Source organism: Capricornis sumatraensis, chromosome 5 (genome assembly GCF_032405125.1).
Source record: "Capricornis sumatraensis isolate serow.1 chromosome 5, serow.2, whole genome shotgun sequence".
Taxonomy (NCBI): Eukaryota; Metazoa; Chordata; class Mammalia; order Artiodactyla; family Bovidae; genus Capricornis; species Capricornis sumatraensis.
The window spans coordinates 117,244,554-117,267,273 of NC_091073.1; the positions used below are offsets into that span (position 1 = coordinate 117,244,554).

The 22,720-nt window shown below is 41.3% G+C and overlaps 1 protein-coding gene across 1 annotated transcript; it reads right to left on the reverse strand.

The window, feature by feature from the left end:
• Window positions 1-1,957: 1,957 nt before the first annotated feature.
• LOC138079883 (GTPase IMAP family member 4-like) lies at window positions 1,958-9,437 on the reverse strand. The gene is made up of 4 exons (XM_068972644.1): window positions 9,237-9,437; window positions 8,510-8,612; window positions 7,148-7,201; window positions 1,958-3,003 (listed from the first exon to the last, which is right to left on the reverse strand). Exons 3-4 carry the CDS (start codon window positions 7,185-7,187, stop codon window positions 2,093-2,095), a joined length of 951 nt encoding a protein of 316 aa, XP_068828745.1. The 5' UTR covers window positions 7,188-7,201; window positions 8,510-8,612; window positions 9,237-9,437; the 3' UTR covers window positions 1,958-2,092.
• Between the last annotated feature and the right edge of the window lie 13,283 nt (window positions 9,438-22,720).

The following is a 22,720-nucleotide window of genomic DNA, read 5'->3' on the forward strand; positions in this document are numbered from 1 at the left end:
AGTTCTTCACAACAGGTAGCCAAAGTATTGGACCTTCAGCTTCAGCATCAGTCCTTCCAAAGTATATTCAAGCTGTTTTCCTTTAGGTTTGACTGATGTGATCTCTGTGTAGCCCAAGGGTCTCTCAAGAGTCTTCTCCAACACCACTGTTAAAAAGCATCAATTCTTCGGTGATTAGTCTTCTTTATAGTCCAACTCTCACATCCATACATGACCACTGGAAAACTCATAGCTTTCTCTATGCAGACTTTTGCTGGCAAAGTCATATCTTTGCTGTTTAATACACTATCTAGATTTGTCATACCTTTCCGTCCATGGAGCAAGCATCTTCTAATTTCATGGCTGCAGTCATCATCCACAGTAATTCTGGAGCCCAAGAAAAGAAAATCTGTCACTGTTTCTACTTTTTCCCTTTCTAATTGTGATGAAGTGTTGGGACCAGATACCATGATCTTTGTTTTTTGAATGTTGAGTTTTAAGCCAGCTTTTTCACTCTCCTCTTTTCCCCTCATCAATAGGCTCTTTAGTTCCTGTTCAATTTCTGGCAAAAGGGTGGCATCATCTGCGTATCTGAGGTGATTGATATTTTCCTGGCCATCTTGATTCCAGCTTGTGCTTCATCCAGCCCAGCGTTTCTCATGATGTTCTCTGCATATAAGTTAAGTAAACAGGGTGAAAATATACAGCCTTGTCGTACTTGTCTCCCAATTTTGAACTAGTCTGTTGTTCCATACAGTGTTCTAACTTCTGCTTCTTGTCCCACAAACAGATTTCTCAGGAGACAGGTGACGATGTCTGGTAATCTCATCTCTTGAAGATCACAGTTTGTTGTGATCCAAACAGTCAAAGGCTTTACCATAGTCAATGAAGCAGAATTAGATGTTTTTCTTGAATTCTCTTGCTTTCTCTATCATCCATCGGATGTTGGCAATTCGATATCTGGTCCCTCTGCTTTTTGTAAACCCAGCATGGAAAATTGAAAATATTATTTTATATATATTATAAATGAGTATACATATATTATATAATTATGTGTAACCTCAGTTACACATAATTTCTATCAGTACATAATGGATGAATCCAAGGAGAATGTAGACTTTGACTGACAGAGGGGTTGAGAATATTGCTCAAACCTTCTGACAGAAAAAGGGGTGGGGAGATGTCTGGAGGGTGGACCAAGTCTACACCAAAATCATCTTGAACTTTTATAAAAAACTGAAATTCATCCTTGTGTTCTTAGAAAGAGTAGTGGTGCTTTCCAAGAAAAAAAAATAAAACATTCCAATTTGCACAAATATGAGAGAACAGAAAAATTTTGTTAAAATAACAATAAGCAAACAATTCATCTGCATGGGGCAGCTGTTAGTTTCACAGGAAAAGGAGAGAGAGAACTGGTTATTCAGCAAACTGGTTGTTGTTGGTCACAGATTTCCTACAGATACATCTGAATACAGCAAGCATTATTCTCCTATCTCTTGAATATCTTTTGGGACTTTTGGCACTTCAGGTAGTTGAGTTCTGAAAGATCTGTTTGCCAGGGAACTCTGTTCATAATGGTCAGTTGATAAGAAACAATTTGAGGCCTTCAGTAAAATTATAAGTGAACAAATTTCCATTCATCTAGAAAGATTTCTATCAGTACCTCCTTCTGTAAGTTTAACTAATGGAAAGAATTGATCTTTCAAATAAACTATAAGGGTAAGATGATCAGTGCCATCTAGAAAAAATAAGTAAGAAAAAGCTATAGGGGAAGATCACCCGCCAATCTAGAAAGAATCTAGAGGAGAAATCTTTTCTAGGGATAAATAGAGAAAGCTTGGGCTCATCTTCTTTGATCTCCTGCATTCCCTGTCTTAGTGTCTCTGAGAAAGAATTCACAAATTAGGGAAAATCAATACTTTCTGCTTTGGAGTTTCACAAGTTGAGAATTTATTCCTTCCCTATTAAATCAATCAAACATATACCAATTATCAACAGTGAACTTTACTCTCCTTAGCCCTGAGAGTCTCAGAGGAAAAGGAAAATGCTCTGAATTACATGAGGCAGGACCACCCAAAAATATGCAGGAAATATAGACAGATCTTCAGGAAGTTTAATCCTTAAACAGAGAGGAAAAAAACCGTAACATATTAAAGATGATTTCAAGTATCTTACTCTGACTCAAAACATCATCTCTGGCCGTTCGCTGCCTTAAAACCCAGTGAGCCTCCCTTTCTGCCAATTGCCTTTCCATTTCCACCTTCCACTCTTGCTGTTCTAGTTCATCCTTTGGCTTTCTAATTTCCTCTTCGAACTTCTGTATTATCTGAGCTATCTCTCTCTCCAGCTCTGCTCTGAAATTTTCTTGTAACACTTGGGTTTCTTTCTGAATCTCCTCCTCGATCTTCTGATACAGGCTATTCGTGTAGTATCTCCCCTTGCACTTGTCCACCACATCCTGGACCAGGGCCAGCAGCTGCTCCCTCTGGTCCTCCTGCTCAGCTCCTGTGGCCTTGTTGTTGAAAACACAGTAGCGACCTCTGAACTTGCGAATCAGCTCTTGGATGGCTCTAGGAGCTTGCTTTAAGTAATCATGGAAATCCATGCCATCTAAGTCATCTTTCCGGGTGAATAAGAGAATCATGTGTTCCCTAGCTCTCTCTCCAAACATCGCCAGGATCTTCTCTGTGGCTTTCTGGCCTTCGGGTGTGTAACGGCCCAGTGGGATGACCAGGAGCAGAGCATGAGGCCCCGGGGAGGTCAGCACCATGCAGCAGGTAATCTCCTTGAGAGTCTCAGCATCTGAGACCTCCGTGTCAAAGAGGCCAGGTGTGTCCACGACGACAACTTCTCTCCCCTTCCAGGTGCTGGTTCCTTTCTTACAGTGCTTGGTGATGGATACAGCCGAAAAGCTAGATGGAAACACTTTCTCTCTGAGGATGCTGTTTCCTGTTGCGCTTTTTCCTGCCCCAGTCTTACCCACTAAGATAAGTCTCAGCTGGGACTCTTCAGGGTTTGCAAGCCCTGGAACATCAGGAAACAGAAGACCCAGTGTTAGAATGAACTTCAACTCTCTCCCCTGGAAGGCTCCTGCCCCTGAATAAATATTCAACCCTGAATATTCATTGGAAGGATTGATGCTGAAGCTGAAGCTCCAATACTTTGGCCACCTGATGCAAAGAGCAGACTCACTGGAAAAGATTCTGATGCTGGGAAAGGTTGAAGGCAAAAGGAGAAAGGGGTAGCAGAGGATAAAATGGCTAGACAGCATCACCAAATCAATGGACATGAATTTGCACAAACTCCAGGAGAGAGTAAAGGACAGAGGAACCTGGCAAGCTGCAGTCCATGGGCATGACTTAGCAACTGAACAACAATAACAACAGATATTTTTCAGGATCCCTTTCAGCTTCTTACTCTGACCTTGTGGAAGCAAACAGCTCATAGAGGAGGAAACAATGTGGTTAAGAAGAGGACTCTGAGTTGCTACCAGTAGCTGTTCTTCATAAGATAGCAGATAACACAAAGTTGACTATACATATTCTACTTCCTAGGAAAGTTGAAAGTGACTATCAGAACAGTAGAGCACAGCAATTGAAACCTGAATTTAAACACCAAATCATCTACCAGCTCTTTCTGTGCTGGTAGTCCACAAGTCTCTGCATATCTCTGCAATGTGTCTATAAAGTCAAAGTCCTCTGGATTTGTCAGGCATAGACCCAGGACCAGAGGGAAGGCAATTGACAATCACAAGTGAAAGCCTGTTTTTCCAAGAAGGCAGACCTTGCCAGCTGGCCCTTGAACTTAAGAGTCTGATTCCTGCATGAGGAATCCTATGTTATATCTACCCCTTTCTGCTTTGAGACAATGCCTACATTATCCCATGTACAACATTATAGACACTGTTACCAACTCCAGGTTATTTTCAGAGCCATCACCATTCACCCAGGTCCTCAGACTGGAAAGCTAGGAGTCGCCCTTGACTCCCCTCTTTCCCCCACTTTCCAGACCCAGCCTATCAGCATGTTCTCTTGGCTCCAAATCTGTTCGCCTGTCTCTGTTTTGAAGACCATCATTCCAGTCCAGATTCCATCACAACCCCTGCCTCAGTAGTCTCCTAACAGGTGTCTCCACTTCTGCTTTGTCCCTTTCAGTCTATTCTGTGATGTGGGCTAACCTTGAAAAAATTTCAGTCGAAGAGAAGAGGGAACTTGCAGAAATCCATCCTGTGATGTCCACAAAATCTGTAGATAACCCCCGTCTCCCACACACTTTCTGGTCAAGTTTTTAATGATCCCTGAATCCATAAGGCAGAGTTTCCTTCATTTGAGAACCAAAATCCTGGGATGAAAGAAGTAAATTTCCTGACACTGAGAATACTAGATATGTGATGGTCAAGATTATCTAAGAGCTTCCCAGATTGCTGGGAGCCACCACGGGAGATCCCACCCATGACAAGGTCATGTGGAAGAGAACTGTTAAGCAAGGCTTCAGAACTCAACGGGCTCCCTAGGCTTTCTCGAGCATCTACCCCCCAAACCAGAATCTGTCTGTTCTACTATTTCATGACTTTCACCAACTCCTCTGACATTAACACGGGGCTACTCCTGACCACCTTTCTCTGGAAAAAATTAACTTAGGGCTACAGCTAATAAGTCTCCTGGACATGAGAAAAATATTTCCAATCAAAACCCCTCTGTTAGCATTTTAGCTTGCTTGACAGATATATCCAGACTCTTACAGCTACACATGTGATTATTTATATCCTCCCAACTGTGAGAGGCACAGAAAGCCTAAAACATAGAGCCTTTCAAAGAGTTAAAAGTTATTAGAGTAGTGTTAATGTAGGATTTCATTATTGGGCCAATACTTGTTGCTAAGTTCCCATATCTTTTATCCACTGTGCACCTGGGAGTGCATTAGTTAACATAGTTGGAAAGTAAGAAAAACAAGTGTAGCCTTGAAATTAACCATTTCAGACTTTTGAGCTAATTGGTTCTTTCTTGTAACTCACTGCACCTTTGCTCCGTGAGAATGTATCTCTGTTTAATACTTTTTGAGGCTGACATAGATTAGAAATATATTAAAAAAAAAAAAAAAAACATCTCAAGGAAAAATAAGTTTTCTGGTTGAGAAGCCTTTATCAAAAGAGGGTCATAAAATGTTCACAGGCCTCCAAGGCCAGAAGATAATGTACACAATATTGTTTATGGGAAAGGTTTGCAGAAAAATCCTGGTTTCGATAAAGACAAAACAGATGTAATGTTTGGACTGACTCTGTATGACTTTGCATCTTTCATTTCCCTCTATGTACAAGTAAAGGTATAAAAGACCCTTTTGAAAATATAAACAATGGGCCTCTCTTGAAGAAGCTTGGTCACCCCGTGTTTTTCTTTTTTCTCTTTTTTTCTCTCTTACTTTCTTTTTTCAGGCTGATCCCTTGGAGCATAGAGTCTCCCTGCGTTCACTTATCTGCCCGGGTTTTTAAGACCTGAACGGGAAGACGTTCTGCGTCTTCACTCCCTTGGGAGACCAGGAAGGCACCTGTGGCCTCCGTGAACAGAGCAAACTTCTTGTCTCAAAGTTTTATTGGCTTTCTATGTAAACCAAGGAATATCAGTCTCTGTCTCTCCTCTATTTTCTTATCTACAATATTCTTTCTTTATCTCTCTCTAAATCAATCGCCGACGCCGTTTTTCCTTCAGGTTCCCCTGGATCCTGTGGGGGCTGGACCCTGGCACCAGATGATGCTAGTGGTAAAGAACCCACCTACCAATACAGGAGACATGGGAGATGCTGGTTTGGTCCCAGGGTTGGGAAGATCCCCTGGAGGAGGGCATGGTTACCCACTCCAGTATTCTTGCCTGGAGAATCCCATCAACAGAGGAGGCTAGTGGGCTATGGTCCATAGCATTGCAACGAGTCAGCCATGACTGAAATGACAGTGTGCATGCATGCAAGATTATGTAAAAAAATGGGGGTGGGAGCTCATACTACTCTTTAGTTAGCATCACAAGATCCCAGGGCATTGGTTGGCCTTAGAGAGAGGGTGGAGGAAAATCGTGGCCCAGCAGTAAAAAGGCACCAAGGCCAGTGCCAACACTGCAACCATTGGCCAATGCTGATAATGAATGGAGGGCAACCTCTGAAGATGGCAGCCATAGACATGAAGGAGTCCATCTCTGCACTCATGCCTCTTGGGAAGGTAGATTCTCAGCTCCTCTTATCAAGATGCTGGGTCTGTTTCTCCAACCCTTCAGTCTGACTGGGCCATGTGACTTGCTTTGGATCATAGGATCATGAAAACTTGGTTAAGCAGAGAATCCAATAGAGAGAAAGAGAATCCTTCTCTTTCTGATTTTTGGAACCCTACACCTGCCCTGGACTAGCCTACTTGATGAGGGACACAAGGCCCTGTTACCCTGTCTGCTGGCTGACCCAGAGCTTGCTGACCACCAGGCATGTCTGTGAGGTTATCCAAGATTATTGTGTTGCATCCTGAACAACCAGCCGAGCACCCACACATGAGTCAATCTGTCTGAGATTAGCCACGTTGGTCCAGACCCAAGCACTGCCCAAGTGAATGACCCTCAAAATTAAGAGCCACCTAAACGGTTGCTGTTTTAGGTTCCTAAATTGTGGGGTGATTTGATGATAGAATCATATTGCTAATGATATGAATGATAGAATCTATTGTAGGATAAAGGGGTAGAGGGAGGGTTGTATGAGAAACGGAGTGATCAGTCTGTTGAGTGTGTTGCTTAGAGAGAGGCCACTGGGAGCAGGGAAATTAGGGGCCTGAATGAGGCATTGATCACCCCCACGTTTCTCCTTCCCAATCCTCTCGGGCTGAAGAGAGGGGCAGAGAAACCACCTGGGAGGCCATAGCCCCTGATCCATGTGCCCACATGGTAGGAAGTAGCAAAGAAGAAACCTCATCAAGCCCGGGAGCAGTCAGGGTATTAGAACTCTTCTCCTGCTTGCTATTAAGCTATATCACAAGGAGGATGCAGAGAACATGGAGAGAATGAGAGACCAGAGCAAATGAAGGGAAATTGAGAAATGTGGTTGAAAATGTTTTGCTCTTGTACATGTTGGCTCGATGACAGGGCAGGAGAGTCCCAGCCCTCTCTCAAAGCCTGGCTGCCCTCCCCAAGCAGCCTCTCACCATGGCTGGTCCTGAGTTCGCTGAGGTCCTGGGTGGCCATTGTGGTTTGGATTCCTGGGAATAGAGAGACAGAACTATGTTATTACAGGGACATGCAGAACAAACCAGAAATATCAACCTCTTGTAAACAACACTTTCCCTTTCTTCAGAGACTTGCTACTCGATCTCTCCTCTATTTCTCAATACTTATTTCTGCTCTCAGTCTCATTTTCAGACTGTCATTTTTCTTTACAGAAATGTAAGTGCTTCAGGTGCTTCCTTGGCACTGGTTCTGGGTGCCCTTTTCTCCTCTATTCAGTGAATTTGCTCTGAGTGCCATTTATGTGTAGTCTGCAGCCTAGACGCTTCCCAGAATTCCAACCATTTCTATCCCATTCCAATTCTCCATTTGGCAATTCTGTGGGCATCTCAAACTGATTTGGACAAAATGAAACCCTGACCTCCATCTCCAGCCTTGTTCGCATTTCAGTAAATGACATCATGAAACAGCTCATGCAGAATCTTGGGGTCATCTCTAAAACACTTCTTTCCTCACTTACTCACAGTTCATCACCAAATCCTATAGATTTTTGTTTCCCAAATGAAAAATTATCCTTTTCTCCCCATCTCCATGTGAATTCAATGCTATCATTTGATTGCAATGTAGTAGCCTCCCAGATGATACTGTATCTTCAATCCCTCCTCTACTCAATAGTCAGATGCCTTTTTAAAATTTATAATCAAAGGATAATTGCTTTACAGCATTGTGTTGGTTTCTACCAAACATCAACACGAATCAGTCATAGCTTTACCCATATTCACTCCCACTTGAACATCCCTCCCATCTCCCTCTGCATCCCATCCCTCTAGGTTGTTACTGAGCCCTGGTTTGAGGTCCCTGAGTCACACAGCAAATTCCCATTGGCTACCTATTTTACATATGGTAATGTATATTTCCATGTTATTCTCTCTGTACATAGTCAGATGCCTTTTTGATATTTGTTTTTTTCTCATTTAGATTTTCAAATGAATTGCTTTTGTTTTTTATTTTTAAAATAGTTGAAAGCCCTAGGAATGGTCCTGAAAGCCTTGCACAATCAATTTCTCTTTTTCTCTCTCAAAAAGTTTTCATCATACTGGCCTCCTCAGTGTTCCCTGAATCCTCTAAAGTTCCCCCAGCTCCTAGACCTTTAAGGAGCACTTCCCCCTCCCTGGAGCACTCCCACCCCCACCCAATGGCCAGCTGGTTCCTGCTCAGCCCTGAGGCCTCAGTGTTTTGTTATTTCTCCAGAGGGGTCTCTCTACCCACGTCATCAACCAACAAAAGAGGTTTGGTGTGGAGTTTGTTTTAACCACACCCAAGAGTTTCTATAGAATACATACCAAGACAGGAAGTTGTTTGATTTTTTTTTTTTTTACTGTCTCCTTGTAGACTGCTAGCTTTAGTGATGGTGAACCTTCTGTGTCTTGCATATGCCCTTATGCCCTAGGAAAAAAGCACAGTATTCGACAAAGCATGGATCTCAAAAAATATTTGTTCAATAAATGAATTGATTAAGAAAACCCCACTGTTTCTTGCCTTCTCTGTGATTAAGCTTTATGTCTCACTTGCATCTGGCCTGAAAAAAAACTTGTCTTTTCCTTATTAACAACACATTGCTCTTGAAACATGGCATTACATTTCAGATGTTTTCTTTCATCACTACCTACTAAGGTTGGGCAATGGAGAAAGCCATTTGAAGAATTGTTAGCAGAGCAGATTTTAACTAGAACAGGCTGAAAATGCTATTTGGTAAAGACAGAGTCATCTGATAGGAATGCATCAACTACAAATGTGAAACAATTTCTTTTGAAAGTCGATTAGGAATAAGAGTAGGAAACAGCTTCTTATACACTGGGAGGTGAAATCACAGAATTTTAAAGAATAAGCTTTGTTCACAAAGTTGATGTTGGTTGTGGGAGTTAGGAGAAGGAGTAAGACACCAGAAATAGTAGCACACAGGTTTGGGTTATTTCTGAAAGTCTACAGTCCAGTCTGTGGACTCTGTCTTCAGCATTCTTAAATGCTGTTCTGTTTATCCAAATTCAGATATAAAACCAGAGGACTGACCTTCTCTACACACTGACAACAAGCATCAGTTGGTCCCCTGCTTCTCCTGAATGGTAGACAGTAACATGGGTTGGCGTCTCCCTCCTCCTGTCTTCTAACAACTTCCTATCAAGACCGGCTCGACAAGTAGGGTTTCCGAAAGTGCAATATGCGAAAGAATGAGAAACGAGACGCAAGAATTCAGAGAAAAAATAGGATCAAGGGACCGATATGGCTCCAAGGTGAAGGTGCCGAAACTGAATCCAAGCCAGCTTTAATATACTTTCAGCCGGGAATGAAAGAATATGCAGGGAGTTAAACTGTAACTAATGTGGCCTTCAGGGCCAAAGAACAAAATGATCATTAACCGTGGAGTAGTTAGGAAACCATAATCAATAACAAATCAGTAACTAAGACTAATATTCTTATCTATAGATTTTCCAACAGACAGGTAAAACATGTGACTCTGAGATGCCAGTTGGGAAACAGTCTGGGGTCTGTTTTCTGACCCAGGGATCATATCTTGTTTTCAAGATTATGAACTGTTCCCTCTGGACTTGTTCCAAGAGTTTCATGCCTTATAGCATCCAGTTTATCAATAATTATCAATTTCTTTTGCAGCCCTGGCTGGGACCTGCTTTGTTTTTACTCTTCCTGTCTCGTACATCATCTTGCCCTTTTTGATTTTGCACATGACAAGAAATGGCGAGAAATGCTAGTTGCTGTTGTTGGCTTTGCTGTCTCTTGATTGTTCTTCTCCAGACTAGATGGAAACACAAACACATAATTAATAGCACTCCCATAACCGGAACAATTCAGTATCCAAATGTCTTGATCTGTTTTAAGGGATTAAGAGAAGGAAGATTATCAGCAACAGTATCAAGAAAATCTGATCCAGAAATTACATCAAGGTGTTTTTTGAAAGCTTTTAGTATATCTTGTTGTAGATCTTGAATATCTACAGAAATATTGCTGCTAAGTCACGTGAGTTGTGTCCGACTCTGTGTGACCCCATAGATGGAAGCCCACCAGGCTCCTCTGTCCCTGGGATTCTCCAGGCAAGAACAATGGAGTGGGTTGCCATTTCCTTCTCCAGTGAATGAAAGTGAAAAGTGAAAGTGAAGTCTCTCAGTCGTGTCTGACTCTTAGCGACCCCATGGCAGCCTACCAGGCTCCTCCATCCATGGGATTTTCCAGGCAAGAGTACTGGAGTGGGGTGCCATTGCCTTCTCCACAGAAATATTACCTTGGTTCAATAGGCCTTGTTTAACTTTATCCCAATTGAACTGTGCCTTATCATATTTGAAAGCCGTTACACAAAAGGAAAGATAGACCCAATCACATCTTGGTCTCGCCTGTTTTTGTAAACTGACTAATTGATCTCCTAATAAAATAACAGATTGTTGAAGGTCAGCCACTTCAGAGGCCAACTTTCCATCAATTTTTTGTTGAGCGGTCCAATGGACATAGGCATCTTTATGCCATTCTTGTACAAAATGAACTGTTTGTGTAGATTTATGAAGAGCCACTCTGGCTATGGCTGCCATAGTGGTAACAGCGATCATACCTAAGATGGCAGCAATGAGCAATCCCAAAACACATTTAACACATTTAAGATTTTTCAGTATTTCTTCAATAACATATAATGTAGGGCTTTCTTGCCAAGGTTGTTGTAAATCAACTGGAACCCATTCAACTGGAATCATTCTTGTTTTAAGAATGTAAATACTTTGCCAACTTTCACCAAAAAGAATGGTATTATTTACACATGTATAAAATGAACAGTTAATACATGTTACTAATCCCAAATTGGGATCATATTTTGATGGTCCGATCATGAAAACAAAAGGAATTCTTATATAAGTCTGAATAGTGTGGGTAGAATTTTTTGTAAAATGAAAGGTAGCTTTAGGGGAGTGGATTGCCATTTCCTTCTCCAGGGGATCTTCCCAACCCAGGGATTGAACCCCCGTCTTCCACTTTGTAGACAGATACTTTACCATCTGAGCCACCAGGGAAGTCCATTACTAATCCCAAATTGGGATCATAATTTGCTGGTTCGATCATGAAAATAAAAGGAATTCTTACACAAGTCTGAATAGTGTGGGTAGAGTTTTTTGTAAAATTAAAAGTAGCTTTTGGGTCATTTAAAATATATGCAGTATATTGTCCATTCCAAGCCATTACTTCTTTCAATGCCATGGGCATTTTCCGTGTGTCACCGTGAATAAGATAATGATCTAAACGAGGCACAGGGGGCGCTAATCCTACCCCATGCCATACAGGGGGTTGACTACCGTAAGTACTAATCTCCTTATCATTCTATACCCATGAGAAAGACACTTTAGAGTCTATTAACTTTAGGGGTTCCTCGGGGTCCAGAATCGATAATGGAGGCTTCTGCAACATTTAATAATAAATGGCCTTCTGATCCTTTACATAATTTCCATCTTAACCAATTTTCAATATCATGGCTAATTTCAGCAACACAATCAGGAAGATCAGGTGGATTCATCATGCTGGAAGTTTCCTCTTTTTCTAAAAACATAAGAGCAGTTAACAGAAAGAAGGAAGTCTTATCCTCATTTGATTCTTTGACAACTGACAGACATTTCTGATATCCTGTTTTAAGACATATACTTCCTAAACCAATACAAATAAGAGTGGCATCAGAGCCAATAGTATGATTTGTCAACTGACTCCCTTCGTCACCCTTTCCAGTCTATTTTAATGTGTCCTAATTTTCCACATTGGTGACATCTCATATCTGTCTTTTTATTAGCTTTAGACAATGCTTGAGAAGTTGCATTTTATATGATTCTGACCCAATATCCTGGCAAATTTTAAGATATTCTTCTAGAGGGGCACCTTGTGCTTTGAGAGGCTTTGAGGTGCTTTGAATCACTTTTTAACATTTTGACTTAGCATTGTCATAAGCAAGAACTTGCATCAGCAAATCTCTCAACCCAGGTTGTGAGACTGTCTTATTCAAATTTTGACATTGCTTGGCAATGAAATCTACATAAGGTTCCCCATTTGATTGTTTAATTTGGGTAAATGAAATCGAGGCTTGTCCAGGTGGATTTATTCTTTCCCAGGCTTTTAAACATACCATTCTCACTTGAGTGAGTAACTGATGATCAAATTGTAACTGAGCTTGAATGCCTAAATGTGCCCCACTACCCATTAATTGATCAAGTAATTGATCAGCTGGCGGGTTGGCTGTCTCATTTCTGCGAGCTTGATGATTTGCCCCATCTTGCCACCAGGACCTAAATTTTAAAACTTCTGAGGTGGATAGGCAAGTTCTGGCTATCATCTCCCAATCATAAGGAATTAACTGTTCAGCTTGTGAAAGTACCTGAATTAGTCCCATGGTATAAGGAGGATTGGTTCCATATTGGTTACATGCCTGTTTCATCTCCTTTATGGTTTTTGAAGGTATGGCATTATAATCATAGTGCATTCCTCCTTGTGAGAATTGAGGATCTGGTAGGATTTGAGTTACAGCCACAGGAAGAAACAGGGTCTTCATCCCCCTGCAATTGTCCCATAGAACTCCCTTTTGTGAAGGTGTTATTTTATTAGGCACAGTTATCTGTGGTTTAAAAGCAAATCCATCATCCCAACGGGTTTCAGGATTGAAAGGAGGGGGCTCCACCAATGGTGCAGTTGGTTGAATGAGAAAAATCTGTTCCTGACTTCTATCATTTTTGTGGCTCTTTTTTTTTTTTTTTATTGCTTGTTTCTCTTCCGCATCACCTATGTTATCACATACATTCATTTCCTTCGCTTATTCTTGTATTTGTTCTCCAGAATCCCTGAATCCGAGGTTTCAGATTGCAGCAGTCCTAAAGCTCTGCTAATAAGATTCCCTACTGACCATACAGACAAAGGAATCATTTCACTGCATTGGGAGGCAAGGTACAGACAGCACATATCTTCTTGCCATTCCTCATGTCTCAAAGTCCTTTTATCTGGATCTAGCCAGTAGCAATATCTTTCAATGGCAGAAAACAATTCTTTAAAAGAGGTGTGAGATATCTCAACCCCCAAACTTTTTAACTAAGTTTTTAACACTTGCATATAGTCACTGTGCTTAGGAGTTTGCCCCATTGTTACCCATTCAGAGAAAAGCGAGGATCAGGGGACCAAGACTGCTGCAAGGTGAAGGTGCCGAAACTGAATCCAAGCCAGCTTTATTAGACTTTCAGCCGTGAATGAAGGAATATGTGGGGAGTTAAAATGTAACTAATGTGGCCTTCAGGGCCAAAGAACAAAATGATCATTAACCATGGAGTAATTAGGAAACCGTAATCAATAACAAATCAGTAACTAAGACCAATATTCTTATCTATAGATTTTCCACCAGACATGAAAAACATGTGACTCTGAGACGCCAGTTGGGAAACCGTCTGGGGTCAGTTTTCCAACCCCAGGATCATATCTTGTTTTCAAGATTATGAACCGTTCCCTCTGGACTTGTTCCAAGAGTCTCATGCCTTATAGTATCCAGTTTATCAATAATTATCAATTTCTCTTGCGGCCCTTGCCAAGGCCTGCTTTTCTTTTATTCTTCCTGTCTCCTACATCGTGCCCTTTTTGATTTTGCATGTGACGAGAAATGGTGAGAAATGCTAGTTGCTGTTGTTGGCTTCGTTGTCTCTTGACCGTTCTTCTCCAGACTAGATGGAAACACAAACGCAAAATTAATAGCACTCCCATAACCAGAGCAATTCGGTATCCAAATGTCTTGATCTGTTTTAAGGGATTAAGAGAAGAAAGATTATTAGCAACAGTATCAAGAAAATCTGATCCAGAAATTACATCAAGGTGTTTATTGAAAGCTTTTAGTATATCTTGTTGTAGATCTTGAATATCTACAGAAATATTACCTTGGTTCAATAGGGGTCATTTAACTTTATCCCAATTGACTTGTGCCTTTTATTTTTGAAAGCCGTTATGCAAGAGGAAGTATAGTTCCAATCACATCTTAGTCTCACCTGTTTTTGTAAACTGACCGATTGATCTCCTAATAAAATAACAGATTGTTGAAGGTCAGCCACTTCAGAGGCCAACTTTCCATCAATTTTTTGTTTAGTGGTCCAATGGACATAGGCATCTTTATGCCATTCTTGTACAAAATGAACTGTTTGTGTAGATTTATGAAGAGCCACTCTGGCTATGGCTGCCGTAGTGGTAATAGCGATCATACCTAAGATGGCAGCAATGAGCAATCCCAAAACACGTTTAACACATTTAAGATTTTTCAGTATTTCTTCAATAACATATAATGTAGGGCTTTCCTGCCAAGGTTGTTGTAAATCAACTGGAACCCATTCAACTGGAATCATTCTTGTTTTAAGAATGTAAATACTTTGCCAACTTTCACCAAAAGGAATGGTATTATTTACACATGTATAAAATGAACAGTTAATACATGTTACTAATCCCGAATTGGGATCATATTTTGCTGGTCTGATCATGAAAATAAAAGGAATTCTTACACAAGTCTGAATAATGTGGGTAGAGTTTTTTGTAAAATTAAAGGTAGCTTTTGGGTCATTTAAAATATATTCAGTATATTGTCCATTTCAAGCCATTAGTTCTTTCAATGCTATGGGCATTTTCCATATTTCATCTTGAATAGGGTAATGATCTAAACGAGGCACAGGGGGCGCTAATCCTACCCCATGCCATACAAGGGGTTGACTACCATAAGTACTAATCTCCTTATCAGTCTATACCCGTGGGAAAGACACTTTAGAGTCTATACGTTTAGGGATTCTTCAGGGTCCCCAGTCGATAATGGAGGCTTCCGCAACATTTAATAATAAATGACCTTCTGATTCTTTATGTAATTTCCATCTTAACCAATTTTCAATACCATGGGTAATTTCAGCAACACAATCAGGAAGGTCGGGTGGATTCATCATGCTGGAAGTTTCCTCTTTTTCTAAAAAGGTAAGGGCAGTTAACAGAAAGAGGGAAATCTTATCGGCATTTGATTCCTTGACAACTGACAGCCACTTTTGATATCCTGTTTTAAGACATATACTTCCAAGACCAATACAAATAAGAGTGGCATCAGAGCCAATAGTATGATTTGTCAACTAACTCCCTTCGTCACCCTTTCCAGTCTATTTTAATGTATCCTAAGGTTTTACATTGGTGACATCTCATATCTGTCTTTTTATTAGCTTTAGACAATGCTTGAGAAGTTGCATTTTATATGGTTCTGACCCAATATCCTGGCAAATTTTAAGATATTCTTCTAGAGGGGCACCTTGTGCTTTGATAGGCTGAATCATCTTTTAACATTTTGACTTAGCATTGTCATAAGCAAGAACTTGCATCAGCAAATCTCTCAACCCAGGTTGTGAAACTGTTTTATTTAAATTTTGATGTAGCCTGGCAATGAAATCTACATAAGCTTCCCCATTTGATTGTTTAATTTGGGTAAATGAAATTGAGGCTTGTCTGGGTGGATTTATTCTCTCCTAGGCTTTTAAACATATCATTCTCACTTGAATGAGTAACTGATGATCAAATTGTAACTGATCTTGAATGCCAAAATGTTCCCTACTACCCATTAATTGATCAAGTGTCCTATCAGCTGGCGGGTTGGCTGTCTCATTTCTGCGAGCTTGTTGATTTGCCTCATCTTGCCACCAGGACCTAAATTTTAAAACTTCTGAGGTGGATACCAAGTTCTGGCTATCATTTCCCAATTATAAGGAATTAACCAGTCAGCTTGTGAAAGTACCTGAATTAGTCCCATGGTATAAGGAGGATTGGTTCCATATTGGGTACATGCCTGTTTCATCCCCTTTATGGTTTTTGAAGGTATGGCATTATAATCACAGTGAATTCCTCCTTGTGAGAATTGAGGATCTGGTAGGATTTGAGTTACAGCCACAGGAAGAAACAGGGTCTTCATCCCCCTGCAATTGTGCCATAGAACTCCCTTTAGTAAGGTGTGGAGGGTATAGTTGCTCAGTCATGTCGGACTGTTGCGACCCCCGTGGACTGTAGCCTACCAGGCTTCTCTGTCCATGGGATTCTCCAGGCAAGAATGCTGGAGTGGGTTACCATTTCCTTCTCCAGGGGATCTTCCCTACCCAGGGATCGAACCCGGGTCTCCCGCATTGGAGACAGACGCTTTAACCTCTGAGCCACAAAGGAAGCCCTTTTGTAAAGGTGTCATTTTATTAGGCACAGATATTTGTGTTTAAAAGCAAATCCATCATCCCAAGGGCTTCAGGATTGAAAGCAGGGGTCCACCAAAGGTGCAGTTGGTCGATTGAGAAAGATCTGTTCTTGACTTCTATCATTCTTGTGGCCTTTATTTTTCATTTTTATTGATTGTTTCTCTTCCTCATTATCTAAGTTATCATATAAATTCATATTCTCCATTTTTTCTTGTATTTTTTCTACAGAATCCCTCAAATCTGAGTGTTCGGATTGCAGCCGTCCTAAAGCTCTGCTAGTAAGTTTCCCTTCTGACCATACAGACATAGTATCTGACTCTGTTGTGTCATGCAAAGTTGTGTCTGGCTCTTTGTGACCCCATGGACTGTAGTCCCCAGGCTCCTCTGTCCATGGGATTCTCCAGGCAAGAATACTGGAGTGGGTTGCCATGCCCTTCTCTAGGGTGTCTTCCTAACCCAGGGATTGAACTCAGGTCTCCTGCATTGCAGGCTCTTTGGATCCTCTAAAACTATTATGTAAAGTGTTATAGAAACATCACATTCATACAACCCAGATTCTGTGGGTGAATTATTTATGATAGCTAATAATGCTTTTGAACTGTGGTGTTGGAGAAGACTCTTGAGAGTCCCTTGGACTGCAAGGAGATCCAACCATTCCATTCTAAAAGAGATGAGCCCTGGGATTTCTTTGGCAGGAATGATGCTAAAGCTGAAACTCCAGTACTTTGGCCACCTCATGCAAACAGTTGACTCAATCGAAAAGACTCTGATGCTGGGAAGGATTGGGGGCAGGAGGAGAAGGGGGACAACAGAGAATGAGATGGCTGGATGGCATCACTGACTCGATGGACGTGAATCTGAGTGAACTCCGGGAGATGGTGATGGACAGGGAGGCCTGGTGTGCTGCGATTCATGAGGTCGCAAAGAGTTGGACACAACTGAGTGACTGAACTGAACTGAACTGAACATGTTGTGGTATAACAATATTTTCTTTTCAAAAGCAAGTATGTCCAACTTTGAAAGCTTAATGTTCTGTATCTGGACTTTTATGGATGAATAAAATAAATGATTTTCCAAAGTTAGGACTAGGAGACTAGCAAAAATGAATAGCATATTATTTTAGACAAATGAGATAAAAATAGCAAAAATGCAAAATCATTTTTAACCCACTCCTACATTCTAAAATGACTACTGGTTTTTCCCATAGTTATATATGCATGTGAGAGTTGGACCATAAAGAAGGCTGAGTACCAAAGAACTGATGTTTTTGAACTGTAGTGTTAGAGAAGACTGTTAAGAGTTCCTTGGACTACAAGGAGATCAAACATGTAAATCCTCAAGGAAATCAATTCTGAATAGTCACGAGAAGGACTGATACTGAGACTGAAATTCCAATACTTTGGCCACCTGATGCAAAGAGCTAACTCACTGAGAAAGACGCTAATGCTGGGAAAGATTGAAAGCAGGAGGAGAAGGAGAAGAGGAAGGATGAGATGGTTGGATACCATCACAAACTTGATGGTCATGAGTTTGAGCAAGCTCTGGGAGTTGGTGATGGACAGGGAAGCCCGGAATGCTGCATTCCACAGGGTTGCAAAGGTTTGGACACCACTTAGCCACTGAACAACAACATTCTAAAAAGTTAAAGTATTTATGAAAAGCAAAACTTATGAGTAGAGCATCTATTGGAGTGGGAGACTTTTAAAAATATTTTTATATTTAGTACTGGGGTATAGCTTATTAAGGAGTGGGACACTTTTAAAATATCTTTCTTATTGGCTCCATAAATTGCAACTGTTGGTTTTCTTTGGGGAGAGCTCTGCCCATCATGAAAAATGCCTTTCTGTTATTAAAAGAAAGCATTTCTCATGAATTAGATTTCTGTTTTTGAGGTGATTGACATCATGATTCCATGTCATAGTGTCCTGAGTGTTGACATCCTTTTAGAACTTATGTCTAGAAATTCAGAAATGTTAGGTGCTGTTTGTATTTGTCTTTCGTTCATTGTTTGTGGCCAATATTTGCTCTTTCCCTTCAGTCATATGAATAGTAAAATTTAAAAAAATTAGCAAACCAAATCTAATAAAAAGGGTCATATACCGTGATCATGTGGGATTTATCCTAGGGATATGAAGATTTTTCGATTTTTGCAAAACAATCAATGTGTTATACCATGCTAACAAATTGAAGAATAAAAAAATCCAATCATAATCAATAGATGTAGAAAAAGTTTTTGATAAAATTCAGCCTCCATTTATAATAAAAAATCTCCAGAAAGGGGACATAAAGGGAACATACATCAACACAATAAAGGCCATATATGACAAACTCAGCGGAGAAGGTGATGGTACCCCACTCCAGTACTCTTGCCTGGGTCGATAAGACTGAATCAGACATGAGTCGGACACGACTGAGTGACTTCACTTTCACTTTTCACTTTCATGCGTTGGAGAAGGAAATGGCAACCCACTCCAGTGTTCTTGCCTGGAGAATCCCAGGGATGGGGGAGCCTGGTGGGCTGCCGTCTATGGAGTCACACAGAGTCAGACATGACTGAAGTGACTTAGAGGCAGCATGACAAACCCATGGGCTTCCCTGGTGGCTCAGTGGGAGAGAGACTGCCTGCCGATGCAAGACATGTGTGTTCAACAGCTGAGTGGGGAAGATCCTTTGGAGAAGGGAATGGCTAAACACTCTGGTATTCTTGCCTAGGAAGTCCCACAGACAGAAAAACCAGGCAGCTACGGTCCACGTGGTCCCAAAAGAGTTGGACATGACTTAGTGACTAAATAACAACAATGACAAACCCATAGCAAACATCATACTCAACAGTGAAAAGCTGAAAGCACTCAGTCTATGATCAGGAACAAGTTGATAATGCCCACTCTTGCCACTTTGACTGAACATAGTTTTGGAAGTCCTAGCCACGATAACCAGAAAAGAAAAGAAATAAAAGGAATCCACATTAGAAAGGGAGAAGAAACTGTCACTGTTTGCAAATGACTTGATACTATATATAGAAAATCCTAAAGAAAACTACTAGAGCTCATCAGGGAGGGCAGTGAAATGCAGAATACAAAATTAACACACAGAAATCTGTTGCATTTCTATACACTAACAAAGAACTATTAAAAGGTGAAATTAAGGAAATAATCCCAAAGAAAGGCAATGCCAAAGAATGCTCAAACTACCACACAATTGCACTCATCTCACACGCTAGAAAAGTAATGTTCAAAATTCTCCAAGCCAGGCTTCAGCAATATGTGAACTGTGAACTTCAAGCTGGTTGAAGATGTTCAAGCTGGATTTAGAAAAGGCAGAGGAACCAGAGATCAAATTGCTAACATCCGCTAGATCATCGATAAAGTAAGATAGTTCCAGGAAAACATCTATTTCTGCTTTATTGACTATGCCAAAGCCTTTGACTGTGTGGATCACAATATACTGTGGAAAATTCTGAAAGAGATGGGGATACCAGACCACCTGACCTGCCTCTTGAGAAATCTGATTGCAGGTCAGGAAGCAACAGTCAGAACTGAACATGGAACAACAGACTGGTTCCAAATAGGAAAAGGAGTGCGTCAAGGCTGTATTGTCACCCTGCTGATTTAAGTTATATGCAGTACAAGCTGGAATCAAGACTGCCAGGAGAAATATCAATAACCTCAGATATGCATATGATACCACCCTTATGGCAGAAAGTGAAGAAGAACTAAAGAGCCTCTTGATAAAAGTGAAAGAGGAGAGTGAAAAAGTTGGCTTAAAGCTCAACATTCAGAAATCTAAGATCATGGTATCCGGTCCCATCACTTCATGGCAAATAGATGGGGAAACAGTGGAAACAGTGGAAACAGTGGCTGACTTAATTTTGGGGGGCTCCAAAATCACTGCAAATGGTTACTGCAGCCATGAAATTAAAAGATGCTTACTCCTTGGAAGGAAAGATATAACCAACCTAGACAGCATATTACAAAGCAGAGACATTATTATGCCAACACAGGTCTGTCTAGTCAAGGTTATGGTTTTTCCAGTGGTCATGTATGGATGTGAGAGTTGGACTGTGAAGAAAGCTGAGCCCTGAAGAATTGATGCTTATTAACTGTGGTGTTGGAGAAGACTCTTGAGAGTCCCTTGGACTTCAAGGAGATCCAACCAGTCCATCCTAAAGGAGATCAGTTCTGGGTATACTTTGGAAGGACTGATGCTGAAGCTGAAACTCCAATACTTTGGCCACCTCATGTGAAGAGTTGACTTATTGGAAAAGACCCTGCTGCTGGGAGGGATTAGGGGCAGGAGGAGAAGGGGACAACAGAGGATGAGATGCCTGGATGGCATTACCGACTCAACGGACATGAGTTTGGGTAAAATCTGGGAGTTGTTGATGGGCAGGGAGGCCTGGCATGCTGTGATTCATGGGATCATAAAGAGTCGAACACGACTGAGCAACTGAACTGAACTGAGGTGAAACCTCTTAATCCTGCTAGTTTATTCCCTACACCAGATCCAGAAGCAGAGCACCTATCTCATGACTGTGTTCAGAACTTGGATATGTCACCTAATCCCTTTGAACATATAACCAATCAGCCCATGACTGACCCCACAGTCCCATTCTGGTTCATAGATGACAGTGGCCAGAAACAAGCCCCACTTGGGGCTAGATAGGCTAATGTCCAGGGACAGCCCAATAAAGTTATTCCCCCTTACCTCATCAAGTCAGCCACACTCCCAGCTCACACATCCTCAGAGCAGGCTGAACTGACAGCTCTTACACAAGCCTTGACCCTAGTCAAAGACCAAAAGGTAAACATTTGCACTGACTCCAAGTATGTCTATAACAAACTACATTCTAATATTACAATCTGGAGGGAGAGGGGATTCCTAACTCAAAAGGGCACATTTATTTTCAGTGCTTCTTTTATTTCTGAACTCCTTCATGTGGCTCAGCTCCCAAAACAAGACGCTGTAATATATTGCCGGGAACATCAGTGACACAGTCCTATCTCCTTTTATAACAATAGAGCAAATCACGAAGCAAAACCTCAGGCTGCCTCTGTTAGTCCTGTCTTTACTAGAGCCCAAATTGATGAGCCTAACATTCACACTTTCACTTTTCACTTTCATGCATTGGAGAAGGAAATGGCAACCCACTCCACTGTTCTTGCCAGGAGAATCCCAGGGATAGGAGAGCCTGTTGGGCTGCCATCTATGGGGTTGCACAGAGTCGGACATGACTGAAGCGACTTAGCAACATCCACACATTACTCTCATATTTACATTTCCTTTTCCAACCCTCTGCAAAAGTACTTAAGTCTTTCCTTCAGAACTTTATTGAGCTGAGCAAGGACGATGCAACTTATTTAAATAATCTCACCCAAACTTGTACCATTTTTCAGTGGACAAATCCTAATTCTAACATTCACCCCCTCCTTTTCCCACTCACCAAATTCATGGGCATCTTTCCGGCACAAGACTGGCAACTAGATTTCACCCACATTCCACCCGTAAAAGGATTAAATTTCATCTAGTCTTCGTAGATACACTTTCTGGATGGATTAAAGCTTTTCTGACTACTAACAAACGAGCCCCTACTGTGGTTTGCCTTATTCTCACTGAAACCTTCTCTATATTTGGAATGCCTTCCTCCCTCCATTCTGACAATGGGCCCGAGTTCATAACCCAAATCACCCAAAATATTGCACAAACCCTTCAAATTCCTTGGAGGTTTCACATTCCTTATCACCCCCAGTCCTCTGTAACGTTGAGAGAACCAAGCGAGTCCTAAATGAAACTCTGACCAAATTAACAATCAAACTTCATTAAGATTGGACTGAACTCCTCCCTTTAGCCCTCTTCAAGGTCCGGGCTTTACCAAAAAACCTCTAAGTATTGGTCGATTTGAGGCCATGTATGGGAGGCCCATAACACCTTTGGGTCTTTCCTTCTCCCAAGATGGTCCCAAACTGCCATCCCACCTTCCTTTTCCCTTACTTGCCCAGATAGAAGATGCCCTTTGGCAACGTATGGATAACCTACTCCCTCGACCACATCCCAATCTCCCGTACCATCCCTCCAAATAGGAGACAGTCTATATGACAGTTCAGTCCCACTCAGATCTAAACCCTACATGGCAAGGACCCTACATGGTAATTCTGCTGACCCCCTACCACTGCAAAATTAAAAGAAATCATCCCTTGGGTGCACATTACTCGACTAAAAATGGTTATGCAGCCCAATAATGAGAATGTTTGCCAGACTAATACTTACCAAGTTTCTCACACAGGCCCTACAACTCTA